This window comes from Astatotilapia calliptera, chromosome 22, assembly GCF_900246225.1.
Source record: "Astatotilapia calliptera chromosome 22, fAstCal1.2, whole genome shotgun sequence".
Lineage (NCBI taxonomy): Eukaryota > Metazoa > Chordata > Actinopteri > Cichliformes > Cichlidae > Astatotilapia > Astatotilapia calliptera.
The window spans coordinates 23181241-23200944 of NC_039322.1; the positions used below are offsets into that span (position 1 = coordinate 23181241).

General features: G+C 41.0%; 2 protein-coding genes across 2 annotated transcripts; both read right to left on the reverse strand.

Moving 5' to 3' along the window:
- Positions 1-2162: 2162 nt before the first annotated feature.
- Positions 2163-4890, reverse strand: LOC113014798 (glutathione S-transferase A-like). The gene is made up of 6 exons (XM_026156531.1): positions 4688-4890; positions 4497-4562; positions 4207-4312; positions 3738-3853; positions 2518-2603; positions 2163-2434 (listed from the first exon to the last, which is right to left on the reverse strand). The coding sequence occupies exons 1-6, from the start codon at positions 4853-4855 to the stop codon at positions 2305-2307; spliced, it is 672 nt and encodes a 223-aa protein (XP_026012316.1). The 5' UTR covers positions 4856-4890; the 3' UTR covers positions 2163-2304.
- Positions 4891-15938: 11048 nt separating this feature from the next.
- Positions 15939-17978, reverse strand: LOC113014519 (glutathione S-transferase A-like). Its single transcript, XM_026156103.1, has 6 exons — positions 17775-17978; positions 17584-17649; positions 17294-17399; positions 16826-16941; positions 16286-16371; positions 15939-16202 (listed from the first exon to the last, which is right to left on the reverse strand). Exons 1-6 carry the CDS (start codon positions 17940-17942, stop codon positions 16073-16075), a joined length of 672 nt encoding a protein of 223 aa, XP_026011888.1. The 5' UTR covers positions 17943-17978; the 3' UTR covers positions 15939-16072.
- Positions 17979-19704: the final 1726 nt, after the last annotated feature.

The window sequence follows — 19704 nt, forward strand, 5'->3', positions numbered from 1 at the left end:
GGTTCTGTCCTGTTCAGGAGGTCCCTTCACCTGCCAGTTTACGTTCCAGCTGGAAGGTCTGAGGGGCCTGTCCAGCCATCTGCCTCCACTGGAGGGTCCAAGGGGCCCTTCCAGTCGTCTGCCTTTGCTGGAGGGTCCGAGGGGCCCATTCAGCAGCCTATCTTCGCTGCTGAACGGTCCTGGTCCTGCCTCGTCTGGTCCTGCCTTGTCTGGTCCTGCGGCTGCCACGCCACCATCAGTTTCTGCTCAGTCTGCACGTCCATGTCCTTTGCCAGAACCTCGTCGGCACTGGCCACTTTCCAGGCCATCAGCTGGGCATCTTCGCCATCATGGGCGGCCTCCTGAACTGTTTTGCTGCCACCGGACCCGTGGCAGGCCTCCTGAAGGATGTCGCCAGCATCACCGCCTGCCGGGTAGGCCTGCTGATCTGCTCCGTAGCCTCCATTGACGTAGTGGTCAGTCTCCTGAACCGCTTCTATGCTGCCACTGCCTTTGGCACGGTTGGCTTCCAGAACTGTTCAGTGATGGACTGTTGTGCTGATTGGCCTCCGGGTTGCCCCTCTGAACTATGTTTTGGACTCTGTTTTTTCGAGCTCCACTGCCTTTGTGAACATTTTGTGTTTGGACTCCTGGGGGTTTCTGTTTTGTTTTGTGTCATTCGGCTGCTTTCCTGAGCAGCTGAATGAAATAAAGCCTTTGCTGGGCTTTTCTCACTGTTGCTGTGGTGTTGAGAGTCCAGCTCAGGTCTGATGCAACCTGCAGTCCCAGGAATCTGTGGCCGTTGGCCCTCTCCACCTCTGTCACTTTGACGATAAGAGGCTGCAGGGGAGGGGGGGTTCTTCCTGATGTCCAGTATTAATTCCTTGATCTTGTCCATATTGAAGATGAGGTCGTTTTCCTCACCATAGACAAGAAAGTTGTCCACAAGATGCTGCTCCTTTGAAGATGCTCCAGTCTGTGGTCTCTAAGCAGCCCTGCAGGCTGGCTTTTGCACTGTCAGTCCAGGTGTTAATAGTCCTGACTGTGACTGGGTTTGTCTTGAGCTTTTTGTTATAGGTGGGTTTTAGCCGGATTGCCAGGTGGTCAAACTTTCCGAAATTAGGTTTTGGTTGAGCTGAGAAGGCATTTCTGATATTGCTGTAGCAGTGATCCAGTATTTTATTTCCCCTGGTGGGGAAGGTAACAAACTGATGCAGTTTAGGCATAGTTTTCCTGAGATTACAATGAGTTTCCCATAAACAATTACAGCAGCGTTTGGGTGTTTATTTTTGTGCTCGTTGATCATGTCGTACATCTCCTTCAGTGCAGCCTCCTCCTTAGCAGAGGAGGGATATACACGACACTCACAATGATGCACTGCAGTTCTCTGGGCAAATAAAACGGCATTAGCCTTGGAGTCAGAAATTCCACATTTTCAGTAGTTTGAAATGATCTTACAGTCAGTACACCACGATTGCTTGACGAGGGCGTCCGTTCCTCCGCTGCGGATCTTGCCACTTTCCGTAGCGCTTCAGTCCGCTCTGAAGACCGTTTAGCCGTCTGGTGTTATTGTCACGCTCTTTGGTTCTGTCCATCAAAAGTTTTGGTGCCAGATATGTGAAGACTTATCAAAGTGTCTGAAATCTACAATTTCGGATAAACATAGTCCACATGGCTCTCGCCTCCTCATGCATTGCTAAGACTGTCAGTGTGAACTGCAAAAATAAAATCTGTCCGGGGCGACCTTATGGGCTGAGGTTTTGGTTGGCCTGTGGGACTTGGGTCCTGGCTGGTGTGCCACCGGGGTTGTGGGTTGGTGTATGCACTGAGGCCAGGCCCTTGCCCAGGAGCCTTTGGTGCATTGGGAGGTGTTCACACAAGTGTGCACACAGATACCCACAGACAAACCTTGTGCCACTGCCTTTCCCCAAGTTCACTTTCTTTCTTTCTTTTAATAAAAAAGGTAAAAGGTTCTGATAGCCCTTATGGTCTGAGAAGCTTTTTCATTTCCAAAACACAAAGATTTATAGCTGGGTGAAGTAACCTCTCTGCAAAGCTGATGGAAGGGTGTAATGCAGATTCTTAACTTGATATCCAAACATCAAACCTAAAGTTTGATTTTGGTTAACATTATATTAACAATAAATATCCCCACTGCAAAGAAACAAAACACAGATGAGCTATAAAATATAAACTCAGTTTTTATTGCTTATTTTGGTCAAAGCACAGTAATAATCACACATTATTGTCACAAATTATATTTTAAAAAATGCGTATGAATCACTAGTGCAGTGCAAGGAGTGGTAACAAATGAGCGCCTGAATCTCAGATGTCTTTCAGTGTTTCCTGTTTCGGTGCGTTCTTCCAAGTAGGAGGCCAGCTGGCTTTGATGCTGGGTCTGTTCATCAGACCTTTATAGTATTCTGCCAGTTTGGGGTAACGCTGTTCAGAAAGCCTACAGGAAAGAAGAAAGTCAGTGTGAATTCATTTCTACTATTATTCTATTCATTCATGTGTCTGGTCATTTAGTCCTCTTACCCGTAGTGGAAGAGATAGGCAACGGTTGGGTAAACAACCACGTCGGCCAAGGAAAAGTCCTTTCCTACAATGAAACCGCTCGAGGCCTAAAAATAAAAGAAGAAAAATGTTGTGGAGGGTAAAAACCTAGAAATCACATATAATATAGATCATTTAACTATGATAGATGGTTAACATTTGACTTAATAAATATTCAATCTCAATTATATTCTTAAATTCAAAGGCAAGATTGATTTTGTGATATAAGCCTTATTGCTGTCATGCTACACTGCTAATCACCATGCAGCTGTTTTGCATCTACTTCTGCTGCTTTAATTATACCTCATATTTACATTTATGCTACTGTTTAAGGATTTTCTTAAAGGGAACTAAAATGAAGCCTCATCACTCCTATCCTGCAAAGATTAAATGTTTTTATTCAAAGAGAAAACACTACTTTTTCCAGAGCACCTATTTACTTTGTAATTCTGGAGCACATGTGTTATTTATTCCTCCAGATATAAGAATGAATCTTTTCTTATGGACTAAAACACGTTTTGCTGAAAAACTGAATATGGAACAAGCAAAGCTTAATACTAAACAATATATATATTAGCTGTATAATACCAGTAGGCCAGCTCTAAATGTAACTTGGTATGGCTTCGCGGGCCAAATGTAATTAGGCTGCGGGCCAAATTTGGCCCGCGGGCCAGAGTTTGACACCTATGCCTTAGGGCTATGCCTGTAACAATCTGCCTATTGCCATCATATAAAATCATTTTTATATTTTTGAACAATAATTTTTAAAAATATTTTGTCACGTCATTATGCGGGCTGCAAGTAGAAGTGACATGGGCCGCGAGATATAGACACAGGCATTTGAGCTTCTTAATGCGTTTTTTGTTTGGGTTTCCACTGGCGTGGAATTATCAAAAATAGAGAGGGCATAGCCTAACATATGAAACAGGAAAAGAAGGCCGTGTAATCCATTTATTTCAACAAAGTAACTGTATTCTGAATACTGCCTTTTTAGTACAGTTACTCATAATTTGTATTTTAAATGTCATGTATTCCATTACTCCCCAACACTATGTGTGGCTAAAACAACAAAACCTAAAAAGAAATTTATGGACCAGCTTATTTCTGGCAAGGTTTAAAATCTACTCCTATGAATTTCCAACGTTTGTATTCTGGGTTTAGTTTAGTCGTTGAGATCGCGTGCACACAGGTCATTCACACACCTGCAGGTATCCCTCCCACAGCTTCAACTCAGCGGTCAGAGCCTCTTTGTTTCTCTTAACGGCAGAGTCGTGTCTCTCTCCCTCTGGGACCATCCAGTTGTAGTAGATAACGCTTGCTGGAAATGTGTAAAAAGCAAAAAACAGAATTTTATATTGTGCCAAGGTGCTAAAGTGCCAAATCTCATGACAAGTCAATTACTTTACATGCAAAAGCTTGGCTGAGCATGTGATCACTGGCAGGATTAACAAACATCAACATGGGTTTTTAGTGTTGCCAAGTTCCGCAGTTCAAAATCCCAGACCACAGACCTCTGAATGACAACATCAGCCAGGCCACACAGAAAGAGATTTAGCAGCCTTGATATATCCTTTACAGACTCACTAAATCCCTGTGGTTCTAACGTTGTTCGGGGTACACACACTGTGATGAAGAGAGTTCAGGATCAGAAGTGCGTCAGAACAAACTTACATGATTTCTCAACGAGCGCGTTAACCTCAAACACACGCTGCAATATCTGCGCTCTCCCAACCTCGCAGTCAGGGATCAGCTTGGTTCCCTGCGTCTTGTACTTGCACTGTTGGAGGAGACATGGAAATTTTTAACATGCAGTAAGAAGCACTGTTGTTGTTTTTACCTCTGTGGTGTGGGGTGTCTGTTTATGCAATGCATTGTTTAACATATAATCACAAGTAGTTCTCCAAACTAGAAACTCTGTGGAGACATAACATTCAGATTCAAGTCATCATTTGAGTTCTCACCTCCAGATGAAAGCATGCAGCACAGGACTCGTTGAGGGGTACATCCCCACATTTGAAGGCAGGAAGCTTTAAGAGACAGTGCAAACCATAAACACTTTGTGAATGCCAAGTGAATACTCCTTTTTCTCAATTTCAGGAAAACAAATGCAGATTTCAAATATGAGTGTTTACATAGTGTGATATGAACCTACCTGACCCCTGGGGTTGATCTCCATGACTTCCTTTGACTTGTGCTCCCCCTTCTCAAAGGAGAGCAGTTTTTGGTTGTATCCTTGCAGGTTCTTCTCCTCCAGAGCGATCATTATCCTCCAGCAGGGAGGAGATCCGGAGCCCCACAGCAGAGTCATGTCCTTGGCCATGATTTCAGAGTGAAGCGCTTGACAGGTAAAGTCGAGGAATGTTTAAGACTGAAGCTGGAGTGGGTGAAAGCCCTGGCTTTATAGCGCCAGTTGGCTTTGTCACGATTCCTGGAAACAAGCCAAAGATCTGTCAATCTTTGGCAGGCAAGATAAATGACAGTTTAAACTTGGTGTCATGTCAACCTTATGTGACACTTTTAAAAAAATCTGATTTATTAACCATTTCTGCGTTATTTGTCTTTAAATAGGACTCTAGTCCCAAATTTCACCAAAGGCATTTGGAGGAGAGGTGACTAGTCTTGCTTTTCTCAGAAAGTCTTTGATCTGAAGGCAGAAAAAAAATCTGAGGCTAGATGGGAAAAATGTGACTAAACATTAAACACTTAACTTTGTAGTGGGATATGAAAGTTTGAGTGTTACTGCCTTCTCCTGTGTGGTTAGGGATCGTGTCGCTATTTGGAGTTAATTCTCTGAACATTTTATTGCTAATAACTGTTGCATATCAGTAACGATTGATTAGAAAAAGGAAAAGAGTAAAAATGAATTGTGGTTATATTGAACTGATTCCTGCAGTAGTTCATTGTTTTGCTGCTGCTGCTGCTGGTGAACGACGCCCTGAGAAGTGAAACTCACTGTGATTCAGCACTTTTTATTCAAATCTGCACACAGTTCTGACATAACCGATAAATCACAATTACACTGAATGCATCTAATAGGACCGTGACAATGCAAATAAAATAAAGTAATAATATTTTATTGTTGGTGCATACTCGGCAGTTTGCTTCTCTGAATCTTTGACCTCTTTGCAGCGGGCACCTAAGCAGCTGTGAGTATCGTTGTATCAGTAAGGCAATGAGGCAAACTGTGTGTGCGCCTACATTACTGCAGTTGCTATGTCGGCATTTTAAGTCCGTTTCAAAGGGCAGTTTGCTCACACATGCAAAGAACGGCAGGTAATCTGGTTTGATAATAAATCAGTATTACACAAATCTAAAAGAGAGCAAGTACAGAATGACAATTTTTGTTTCTTTGTTTTTTTTTTTAATTGCTGTTGGTTTTGTTGCGTTGTATTGCAACCTGCTCTGCATGCATCAATCTTCCTCGGGGAGGACATTCATTAATAACGGAGGGACTGCTCGGTGCACTGCTCAGTACAAACAGGGCTGGATTTATTGTATGCAGCCCATATATCTTGCAGCATTTTATGTTTTGTGTGTGCTTTTTAGAAGAGAAAAGTTAAGCCAAAGATAAGCTTAATCTTTACCTCACAGTATAAAGCACCTTGAAGCGACTGTTGTGATTTGGTGCTATATAAATAAACTTGAGCTGAAGTGAATGTGTTCATCCCATTGAATAGTCACATCTGTGAGCTGCTCTGTGACTCAATTTTTAAACTGCTTGTATAACTGCACCGAACTGAAAACACAGCTACTGGAAAGTAATGGAAATTACATTCTGTGATCCTTTTTTCCCCATAGGACTTAGCCTGGCTGTCCCATTAAGAAAGAACGAAAAGACACACACACACACACACACACACACACACACACACACACACACACACACACACAGAAGTTTATGTGTAGACAGACTTCTTAATGTATTTTGAGTATGAATTGCAGGTGGCAGGTTGACATTTCACATACAACATGTACCACATTATTATTATTATTTTTACCAAATCAAAAGACACGCCTTGATTACGTGATATTATGTTAAAATAAGTCTTATGTGAGATTTATGTATAAAACTTTAAAATCTACTGTTTTAGAGAACTGCGTTCTTTTCTGTTTGGGAGGGTGGATGTTAAGAGAATTTTTATTTTAGTTAAATCATTAAAGTATAATCAAGTAGAAACAAGTATGCCTTATAATCAAGTGTTTATATATTTTCACACGGTAAAGCTTACTGTTGAAAAGAACACAATGTATTCCTTGCTTAAGTGTGTGGGATGTTTGACAAAGACAGGATATATACATGCATTCTTTACTTCAGTGTCTGCGATGTCAGATAAGCATGAATACTACTGTGTCGTTGTTTTTCAGTTTGTGTGCAGAAGTTAGATAGCTAAGACAATGCCTGAGCTCTCCCCTCTTCAGTTGAAAGAGGAAGTACTATGTAACCCATTTTGCCTTATAAATAAAGCGAGTAAACGGTGCTCGGTGTGTTAGTCTGCTCAGAGACTCTCACCCGTGCGCACGTCTTTGAAACTCTGAGTCGGTCTGCCAGTGTCTCATTTCTCTCTTACTGTGCTTTTACAAATGTCAACCCCTTGACATTTAATTGGTCCTCCGAGCCGGATAACTGACTGTTATTTTTAACGTCTAGTTTTCCATAGACGGTCTCCATCGGATCCTGACGTCGTGACGCCTGCGCTGGAAGAAATCTGATCAGTAAAACGAAAAACCCAGACACGTGAATTCGATCTCCGGTCAGCGTTCGGCCTTCACGACTCCAGGACCCGATGAGCACCGGATCCAAAAACGCAGCGCCACAGTAGAGGTGAACATGACACGCATTCCACCAAGCGCTAAAATACGTTGATATTGAGATTTTCCTTTAAGTAGTGTGTAAACCTAGGTACGCCGACAGATCTCAGTGTCCATGCGGGACTAGGAAGACGACAGGCAAGAGCGAAATTCTAGAAAAATCGCTATTAAAAGTTCCGGTCGCTCTGGGAGTGGCTGTAACGGAACAGGTTTCCGGTCACTCAAGAAGAGTGGCTGAAGGTGAAGGTGTTACACAAATAAATAGGCCTACGGAAAATCTCAATAAAAATCATAGAAACGCGCTTTGTTTGTGAGGAGTGAGTTGTTTTTACGACCCAATACGCGGTCAAACCACTTCTCAAACTGTTTTCCTGTGTACACTCACGTATTGGTAAAGGTGGAAAAAAGGGTTGTGCTTCATCACGTAAAATTGATAACCGCTCTCTCAATTAGTGGGAGAGTAGAAGGCTGTTATCGAAAACCCATTCTCACTTTTTCATGCCAAAGAAGGTGTCACAGTTCTGACGTAATTAGTTCAAAATGGGTAACTCTAAAACTAAAGTAAAATTAACAGCAGACGAAGAGTGGTTAGAAAAAACTGTTCAAATGCAGGAATAGTCAGTGCAAAAAGGTGGAGAAATCCACATAAAATATATTGTCCAGCTTGGCAAGGCAAATGCACCCCTGATTCAATAAATGCTTTAAAAACCGCTTTGCAAAAAGAGTTATATGTGGAAAAAAGTCAAAAGCCAAACCAGCAGTTGTAATATATGTGAAAGGTGTGCCGTTAAAAATGTTTTGAGACACAGGAGCTTGTAGAACTGTCTTAACTGTAGAAGTCCCAAATGTAACATTCTCAAAAAACACTATAATTGTGAAATCAGCCTCAGGACATGTGACAAAACAGCATCTAACCGATCCCCTTTTTATGTCACATAGAGATAGTGGCCGTGGCTGCAAAAATCAGTGCATTTATGACCCATCATGCCCAGATTGTATGAAATAAATAAAAGGAAATCATTCATATGAAGACCTTTTCTATAAAAAAGAGAGATGCATAAGGTAGATTAAGGCTGTGTCATTGTTCAGCCAAGGAAAGTGTGTGAAAAGATAAATGTTTCCATCCTGGAGGGTGAGTGAGACTGCAGCTCACTCACGGTCCCTGATGGATACAAAATAAAATATAATAATCTGAAGGTTGGATCTGAGATGAGGCAAACAGAAGACCAGTCTAAAAGTAGGCACAAACCTGTTAAGAGAAAAAAGCAAATCTTGTACAGATTGGATGAACTATAAATTATCTGTTTGCCGAGTAAGATGATCCTAACTATTAAATTGGCTCAGTAATAATATAGTGATATACACTAATAAAATATTGTAATACACTATTGTTATTATATAGAGAGAAAAAGATGATAATAATTAATAAAAATATAATATTAATATTGACAAGAAGTATCTTAGCCAGTATGATGTGAGATGGACAATTGTTATGAAGAAGTCTGCATCAAGCTTAAAGGTTTGCTCAAACTCAGTATAATGACATATGAGATGAAGAAAATAAAAGCAATATCTAAACCAATTAGGTGCATAGAGGCACTTAACCTGCTTGAAAACCTGTCATTTATCCTAGATAAATATTACTGAGATACAGAGCACATCTATAATAACAACTAATAAGCCAAACCCTGTAGATAATAACTAAACCTACAGGATTATGAAGCTGAATTAAATGTGTGGACACCGCTAAGTTGATAAGCATGTTACACACTTTCTTTTATTTTTATTGGTTCTTTTTTTTTAGAGCAGAGGCTGCATGCTGTTAAAAGCGAACACATACAGCTGTCTGTGAGCTCAGTTTCCCCTCACACTTCTGCTTTGTTTCTGGCAGCATTTTTCTTTGTCTCTTTGTATCCTGACTCATGTACGTTTTTGTTTTGTTTGATTATTTTGTTAGTTTGGAAATAAATTTGTGCCAATACTTGTGGATTATGGTGACACATAGTGATTAGACATATGATTTACAAATGCCCAGTTTTAGAACTGTGAGCTATGAACAATGCAAAGTTTAGGAAATAATATATATACAAAACAAAAAACTTCAAAGTTTGAAATATGTAAGATGTGTGAATTCTTTGAAAAACTAGAAGGTATCTAAAATTGCCTCAAGTGAAAATGAAATTCTCTAATGACACTCTGATAGTTAGGTCAGCATAAGGGCCAGAAGGCCTGTGAAACCACAATATCCTTTGAGTGCAGAAGCAAAGGAAAGAATTAGGCCAGTAATTGCAGACATGCAGAAAGCAGGTATTCTCGTGAAAACTAATAAAGCCACGTGTAATACACCACTAGCAGTAAAAAAGACAAAGTACAATGGACTCCAGAAGCAGAAAAAGCTTTCGTTGATTTGAAAATAGCACTGCAGACATGTACCGTCTTAGCATTACCAGACTATGGAAAACCTTTCGTTCTCCATGTTGATGGTGCAGGAGGGTATATGAAAGCAGTCTTAACTCAAGCTTTTGGAGAAAAACAACGTCCATTAGCTTTCTACTCATGCAAACTTGACTCTGTAGCTGCTGGATTACCTACCTGTGTTCAGGCATGCGCAGCAGCAGCAGAGGCAGTTAAAAAATGTGCAGACATTGTTCTAGGACATAAATTGATCATCAAAGTCCCACATGCAGTGACCTCTATTTTGCTCCAAGCGAACCTCTCTTTCCTCACGCATGCAAGACAACTTTCTTATGTGGGGATTCTACTTACACAATCACACATAAAAATAGAGAAGTGTGGCCAGCTAAACCCAAGTACACTTTTGCCGATTTCTCTGGACGGAGAACAACACTGTTGCATTCAAAAATTAGAGGAAGATACAAAACCTCGCACTGATATATACAGCTCCCCCCAGAGCAGTTTCAGTAATGTTTTTGTGGACGGCTCAGCGTCAAAAGACATTCACGGTAGAAATTGTGTGGGTTATGCGGTCACAACTGTTGATAAAGTGATAGAAGCAAAAGCTCTCAGCTCCTCAAACTCTGCTCAAAGCGCAGAACTAACCGCAGTCATCAGAGCATGTACTTTGTATAAGGGTCAAAGTGTTAATGTTTACACAGACAGTCAATATGTCTATTCAGCAGTTCATCATTTCGCTAAAATATGGCATAACAGAGGAATGACAACTTCCTCAGGCAACACAGTTCAACATGCAAACCTTCTAAAAAAGCTATTAGAAGTAATAACGTTGCCAAAAGAATTAGCACTATGCAAATGTGCAGCTCATCAAAAGGATGACACAGAAATTACGAGAGGAAATAACTTTGCTGACAAAGCAGCAAAAGCAGCTGCAGAAAAACAAATTGATGTTTTAACAACAGAAACCATAGATCTAATACCTTTAGAAATACTAGCAGATGCACAGAAAACAGCATCGCTGAGTGAACAAAAATCTTGGGTGAAAGATGGAGCAGAATTAAAAGACAACCTCATGATGTGTAATGGCAAACCAGTGCTTCCAAAATCTTTGCATAGAACTGCTGCTTTAGTGACACATGGGAAAACTCATGTGTCAACAGGAGGGATGACTAATATTCTTAATAAACAATTCTATACAAAAAATTTTGAAAGTTCAGCACAAGAGTTTATCAGAACATGTATAATTTGCCAAAGACACAACGCACAGGGAAATCTACGTCCAAAGCGAGGGCATTTCCCTATACCACCGCATCCATTTCACACTGTCCACATGGATTTCATAGAATTAAATGAATCACAATCCTCCAAATATGCACTTGTGATAATTGATGTATTTTCCAAGTGGCCAGAAATATACCCAGTGAAAAAAGCAGATGCAATATCAGTAGCAAAATGTCTATGTAATCATTTTATTCCAACGTACGGTATTCCATCTCTGATAAGATCAGACAATGGCACACATTTTGTAAATGAAGTAATAAGTAAAGTTTCTGAAGCTTTAGGCTTCAGCATAAAACATCACTGTTCTTATCATCCACAAAGTGCAGGATTAGTCGAGAGAACTAACGGCACAATTAAACAAAGGTTGAGGAAATGTATGGAAGAGACTAAAAAACCTTGGCCTGAATGTCTAAGCTTGGTTAAATTATGGATGAGAATAACTCAAGGAACAGGTGGTCTAACGCCATTTGAAATCGTACATGGCAGACATTTTCCACTCCCCATAATGAGTGAGCCAATTAATAAATCTATTGCAGAAACAACAATGGCAGAATGGATGACAAAACTATTTGAGAATAAAGAAGTGAGATTAAGCAATCAACTGCCGAGTGACTTTTCTTCAGTTTCTTGCAGGTTGAACCCCGGTGATTGGATTCTGATTAAAGTCCTCCAGCGGAAAAACTGGAGTGCTCCAAAGTGGGAAGGTCCCTTCCAGGTGCTACTTACCACACCCACAGCGTGTAAGATAGCCGAACGAGTTTCGTGGATTCATCAATCCCACGTGAAGAAAGTGTTTGCACCACAATAAGACGCCGGTTCCCCTGACTCTTACGTGAACCCCTGCTGGAGGACAGGGCTGAACGGGTTTCCCGCCCTGTGCTTCCTCGGCAGTGCTACTCACGTGGGAGCTCGGGTGTGCCTGGTCGCCCTGAAGATCAGACTGACCTATCCCACCGAAGAGCAGAACCAATAATAACACCAGGGACGCCTGAATAAAATCTCAACAAGATGACTGAGGAAAACAACCTGATAAATCCAGAAGAAGAACCAGCTTCAGAATCAATGCTAGCACCAGTTCCAGCCCCAAAGCTGTTGTGCTTGGGCGCTTGTGACATCAAACGAAAACTACTCATGTGCTACATATTCTGTCTAATGGCTATCCTCCTGATGACGACACTCTTTTGGTTGATGCCCAGTGGAACCCACAAGACAGTACCAATTATTCTCCGACCTAAGAGGTGGACCCACGACAACTCGCACCTGAAGGAGATAGACAAAGAACACAACCACCCGTGGCTGAACAATGCATGGTACCGGTATGTCCATGACAGAGTGCACAGAGAAGACAATGCCGCAAACTGCTATGTCTGCTCACATATGCCCACGACAGCACTCCATGCCACAGTGTATGGAAAACCCCCAACCAAGGCTGAAGCACTCTGCATATATGACAAAGCCATTACCGGGACCTGCTCAACACCAGGAAAACCTGTGATGGTGATAGGTGGATCCATAAAGGACCAAAACAGCAACACATGCCACAACACTACACAATATATAGTCCCACAGAGTGTAAAGTCTTTAATCTACAACATAACAAACTGCACCCACCAGTACCCAAATATAAACTACACCTGCAATGAAGCCTACTGGGTGCATATAAACGTCAGCCATAGAAAACTGAAATCATTCTCAGTTGTTTTGCCACCTGACATACAACACCCAGTGTGCTTTAACTTCACAGGAGCAACCGGACAAACAGGTACGCCCCAGGGTCTGAAGAAATTAGGACAAAACCGAAACTGCTCCATGATCCTGGCGGCACCAGATTGGGATGGCATCGGCTCATCAACAGGTACATACTGGGTACAGGGCGCAGCTTGGGCGTGTGGCCTGAAAGTCTATTTCATGCTGCCACCAAACAGCACCGGACTCTGTGCCCCTGTTCTGGTATCTGACCACACCTTTAAGATGTCAGTGAACAGCAACACCAGAGCTAAACGTAACACAGGCCTCAAGCCCCATGATCCATATCTTGGTTCTGATGTACCAGATGACTTCAAACTCTGGACCAAGAGCCAGAAGGTAATACACGCTTTGTTTCCATGGATAGGAGTAGGGAAACACGCACTACAGATAGAAACCCTGGACTATCGTTTTGGATTATTTTTAAATGCTTCAACCCGCATTAATCAAGGACAGAATGAAGAAATTGATGCAATTCGCATCACTGTCATGCAGCACCGAGTGGCTTTAGACATCATTCTCGCAGAGAAAGGTGGTCTCTGCGTATTGTTTAACACTACATGTTGTACCTACATACCTGATAACATCCATTCATTAAACATGACAAATGCTTTGAATGTTTTGAAACAACTGAGCGGCTCTTGGAAATCTCTACTGATTAAAGGCCTGTTGGCCCTTTTCAGTGTGATGTTACTATTTTGCCTTTTCATTGCTTGTATTATCCCATGTCTGAGAAGCATAATGATAAACATGTTCAAGCGTATGTTAGGAAACCATGTCTTGGCTCAGTCAGTTATGGAGGATCCCTATCGTCAGTATGATATGCTGAGTGTGAGAGAGAGAGAAGAAAATCTCTATGACAATCTTGACAAGCTTGTTGTTTAATTATTTTACTGAATGACGTGCAAGTTGAAAATGTGACTAACAAGTGACTATGCATTGAGTAAAACATGTGAAATATATTAACATCAGGAGGGAATGTTAAGAGAATTTTTATTTTAGTTAAATCATTAAAGTATAATCAAGTAGAAACAAGTATGCCTTATAATCAAGTGTTTATATATTTTCACACGGTAAAGCTTACTGTTGAAAAGAACACAATGTATTCCTTGCTTAAGTGTGTGGGATGTTTGACAAAGACAGGATATATACATGCATTCTTTACTTCAGTGTCTGCGATGTCAGATAAGCATGAATACTGCTGTGTCGTTGTTTTTCAGTTTGTGTGCAGAAGTTAGATAGCTAAGACAATGCCTGAGCTCTCCCCTCTTCAGTTGAAAGAGGAAGTACTATGTAACCCATTTTGCCTTATAAATAAAGCGAGTAAACGGTGCTCGGTGTGTTAGTCTGCTCAGAGACTCTCACCCGTGCGCACGTCTTTGAAACTCTGAGTCGGTCTGCCAGTGTCTCATTTCTCTCTTACTGTGCTTTTACAAATGTCAACCCCTTGACAGTGGATGACTATATCGTAAGTGGCTTATAATAAAACATCTGTTGCTCATTTAGTTTCACTTTAAAATCTTTGCACTCAGTAATTGTAGTTACAGCCTCAACATGACTGTTCTGTCCTTGCAGTGAGTTTCCATCTTCAAAACTTGATAGATCACTTGCACTATGAAGATTTCCAATAAAAACAAGACTTATCTTTTTTTTTTTTTTGCAGACTGTAGGGCAAACAACAGTATTTGACATTATTGTATTCCCATTTGCTATAAAGTTGAAATGGAATGTAATAGAAAAGGCAAAACAAGTTATTTGGCTTAAACTAAAGGATCAAATTTTAAAAGTCTCCGTAAATGTTTAAAATACAGTCACTCAAAATACTGGCGAGCTGTCCAGAGTACCACAGCTGCTTGTCAATGAATTCAACCAAGACCACCAAGTCAGAGGATGTCTGGCCCCAAGTGTTTCCCCTTCCATTTACATCTATCTTCAGATGTCTCTCACACAACCGTGTGCACTGCAAAGCACTGAGTCTTTATAGTTTAGCCCGAGCTCAATCTTTCTCGCGAGTGTGTGACTTCCATCACTATGGTTGTTTCCTAAGTCTTACTACTGAGTTGAAAGTGCATGGACTGAAATGAAAAACGTTTGCAGGATCTCGCAAAAATGCATCTTCAATTATTTTCCCTCCAATTTCACTTAAGGGGCTCTGTAGAATCCTGTCACTACTTCTACTTTGCTGGGGAAGCATAAATGAAAAGGGTTCTTATATCTCCTATGTTATAGCAGCAGTGAGAACTTATATTGAAAAGAAATAAAAACAGTTTGATTAGTAATTATTCAGTTTCCCACACAGACACTTTTTAGCTTGGTCTCGTGACGTCTCCTGTCAAATCTGCAAAGCTGCAGGAAGGATGTAATGCAGATTCTTAAGCTGGGCAAACACTGTGCAATTTTTTCAGTCATGTTATTCAGCCCCTGCTCAAACTGTACAATTGAATCACAGGGGCTGAGTGCTCACACTGTGCGTCCATAACATGAAGTTTATAACACAAAACCTGTCTCTCGCTCTCCCTCTCTGTCTTTCACTCACACATACACGCACACCACCATCAACTTTCCTGAATTGCTAATGAAAAACATTGACCTGGCAGCTGCAATTGAGCAGCAATGTCCATCCAACTCTTTTCACGGTTGTTGTGGTCGTGATAATTTTGTGAGGCCATATTGAAAAGGCTCGGATGAATTTGTCAAAGTTCGACAAGGTGGGACTCCATCGCTTGTGTCCAGATCACACGCTGCACTGCCGTGCTGCTCCGTCTTTTTCACCGACATTTCTGTGTTTGCACATGTCTTTGCTCATGGCACTGCTTCAACAGTGCAATACCCTCACGAGGGGCGACCAGGATTTTAAACAGGTTTGATTTTCTTGCGACCGTACGATTGCTGATTGGGAGCAGGCTGTGAGGTGTTAATCGCTTCTCGTTACCCCATGTATACTACACGATGCACAACACACGATTAAGGCAAAACCCAGGCCAATCCCCAAAACGGTCGCACAACTGAAAAGTCGTCTCAAAATGGGGGAAAAAATCACACAGTTTTAGCCTGACATCCAAACATCAAATTTGCAGTGAGTGGTGTGGAAAACCGATGTTTGATTTTGGTTAACATTAAATGATATCAACTTAACAAAGTGAACAAAATTGAAACTCAGTTTTTATTGCTTATTTTGGTCACAGCACAGTAATAATCACACATTATTGTCACAAATTATATTTTAAAAAATGCATATGAATCACTAGTGCAGTGCAAGGAGTGGTAACAAATGAGCGCCTGAATCTCAGATGTCTTTCAGTGTTTCCTGTTTCGGTGCGTTCTTCCAAGTAGGAGGCCAGCTGGCTTTGATGCTGGGTCTGTTCATCAGACCTTTATAGTATTCTGCCAGTTTGGGGTAACGCTGTTCAGAAAGCCTACAGGAAAGAAGAAAGTCAGTGTGAATTCATTTCTACTATTATTCTATTCATTCATGTGTCTGGTCATTTAGTCCTCTTACCCGTAGTGGAAGAGATAGGCAACGTTTGGGTAAACAACCACGTCGGCCAAGGTAAAGTCCTTTCCTACGATGAAACCGCTCGAGGCCTAAAAATAAAAGATATATAAATTATATCCTTAAATTCAAAGGCAAGATTGATTTTGTGATATAAACCTTATTGCTGTGATGCTACACTGCTAACCACCATGCAGCTGTTTTGCATCTACTTCTGCTGCTTTAATTATACCTCATATTTACATTTATGCTACTGTTTAAGGATTTTCTTAAAGGGAACTAAAATGAAGCCTCATCACTCCTATCCTACAAAGATTAAATGTTTTTATTCAAAGAGAAAACACTACTTTTTCCAGAGCACCTATTTACTTTGTAATTCTGGAGCACATACATATATGTGTGGCTAAAACAACAAAATCTAAAAAGAAATTTATGGACCAGCTTATTTCTGGCAAGGTTTAAAATCTACTCCTATGAATTTCCAACGTTTGTATTCTGGGTTTAGTTTAGTCGTTGAGATCGCGTGCACACAGGTCATTCACACACCTGCAGGTATCCCTCCCACAGCTTCAACTCAGCGGTCAGAGCCTCTTTGTTTCTCTTAATGGCAGAGTCGTGTCTCTCCCCCTCTGGGACCCTCAAGTTGTAGTAGATAACGCTTGCTGGAAATGTGTAAAAAGCAAAAAACAGAATTTTATATTGTGCCAAGGTGCTAAAGTGCCAAATCTCAAGACAAACAAGTGACTTTGCATGCAAAACTAGTCTGAGCATGTGATCACTGGCAGGATTAACAAACATCAACATGGGTTTTTAGTGTTGCCAAGTTCAGCAGTTCAAAATCCCAGAGCACAGACCTCTGAATGGCAACATCAGCCAGGCCACACAGAAAGAGATTTAGCAGCCTTGATATATCCTTTACAGACTCACTAAATCCCTGTGGTTCTAACGTTGTTCGGGGTACACACACTGTGATGAAGAGAGTTCAGGATCAGAAGTGCGTCAGAACAAACTTACATGATTTCTCAACGAGCGCGTTAACCTCAAACACACGCTGCAATATCTGCGCTCTCCCAACCTCGCAGTCAGGGATCAGCTTGGTTCCCTGCGTCTTGTACTTGCACTGTTGGAGGAGACATGGAAATTTTTAACATGCAGTAAGAAGCACTGTTGTTGTTTTTACCTCTGTGGTGTGGGGTGTCTGTTTATGCAATGCATTGTTTAACATATAATCACAAGTAGTTCTCCAAACTAGAAACTCTGTGGAGACATAACATTCAGATTCAAGTCATCATTTGAGTTCTCACCTCCAGATGAAAGCATGCAGCACAGGACTCGTTGAGGGGTACATCCCCACATTTGAAGGCAGGAAGCTTTAAGAGACAGTGCAAACCATAAACACTTTGTGAATGCCAAGTGAATACTCCTTTTTCTCAATTTCAGGAAAACAAATGCAGATTTCAAATATGAGTGTTTACATAGTGTGATATGAACCTACCTGACCCCTGGGGTTGATCTCCATGACTTCCTTTGACTTGTGCTCCCCCTTCTCAAAGTAGAGTTGTTTTTGGTTGTATCCTTGCAGGTTCTTCTCCTCCAGAGCGAGCATTATCCTCCAGCAGGCATGCGATCCGGAAGCCCACAGCAGAGTCATGTCCTTGGCCATGATTTCAGAGTGAAGCGCTTAACCTGACAGGTGAAGTCGAGGAATGTTTAAGACTGAAGCTGGAGTGGGTGAAAGCCCTGGCTTTATAGCGCCAGTCGGCTTTGTCACGATTCCTGGAAATAAGCCTCATCCCATTTCTGTGCTCCTACCAAAGATCTGTCACACTAAGATAAATGACACTCGAGAACGTGATGTCATGTCAACCTGATGTACATTTTTAAAAAGAGGTGACTTGTCTTGATTTTTTTTAGAAACTCTTTGATCCAAAGGCAGACAAAGAATTTGAGGGTAGATGGGAAAAAAATCCGAGTCAAAGGGAAACATGAAAAAACTACAGCATGTCAGGACTAAACATTAGACACTGAATGTTAAATAGTGAAAAACTTTTCTAAAACATAATAAAAGACAATGAAGCCAGGGGGGAAACAGTGTATAAAGTAGCTAGAGTGGAAGTTAGAATGATAGTGCTGTGCTCCTGTGTGGTTAGGGATCTTGTCAGCTTTTGCAATTTGCATTTAGTCATACTTCAAATAAATGCTTATCGAGAAAGTGTGATTTATGCCTTTTTTCTTTTTCTTCTTCTCCTTTTTTTTTTTAATTATTATTTTACATCAAGGTATTTCCTGTGTCTGCATTACTTTCAGTATGCTGATTTTGCTTACGTTGCACGACATATCAAAAAAAGTTCATTCTGTTCATCTGGACGTAGCAGACACACTATTCAGTTTTCAGTGACTTCTTCAGACTCACTAGAAGTTTTGAATTTCCTTACCTGGATGATTCAGCATGCATCGAGACACTGCATACTATACTAATTTTCTGTTGAGAGATCATATATTAAAACAGAGCATGTGCTGAATGACAAATAGACAATGGTAGCTGGGGTTTTTGTACAGTTGTTCGTTATGTTGAATTAGAGCCTGCTCTGCATGCATTAATCCTCCTTTGCTGCCATTGTGGAGGTTTGTTCTGCCTTTTGCACTGGGCTTTCATTAATAAGGGAGCGACTGCTCAGTGCACCACCCTCTATAAACAAAGTCTGAATTAAAGGATGCCGGATTTTTGAAGAAGGTCTAAACCTTTCATATCGTTATATGTTTGGGTGTGGTGTTTTCAATGAAGCTTTGCATATGATGGACATGTTTTCTTTTACCTGGCTTTATTTTGAAATCTCATAAGCTGCTTCATGTCATAGTGATGACAGTGAACCTGTTAGACAGATTTGAGCAGTTTAATGATCGTTATTTTTTTACTTCTCTAATTAATATTACAGATGTTTCCCAAACTGGGCTGATGGGACAAAACAGGAGAACCAACAAGTCCAAAATAAGCTTAGAAAAATTTCCAGAACATTCAGCAGATAGCACAGGTAAAAGGGCCAAGTCACAGGAAGTCACTTTCCACCAGTGCCTTAACTATGTCAGATAAGAAAATGTTCACAAAGCTCATTGTGGCCAAAATACAGTACACTCAGTGTTCCTTAAAGAGAGTGTGCATTTAATAAAGCAATGCAAATTCAGGCAAATGGCATAAAAAAAGATTCATTCAAAGTGCTTCATTTATGCAATGTCATGCTAACTCACGGCTTCTGAGTTACCTTTGTGTAGAGAAAAGTAGTTCCAGTACGCCCATTCAAATAAACTCTGAATACCTTTGTTAACACATAGATGAGGGTACATGAGATTGGACACCTGAAGCAAACATTGCTTTTCACATTTTCTGTAAGCTTCTGATGACACACTGCAGCACCTGTTCCAACTCC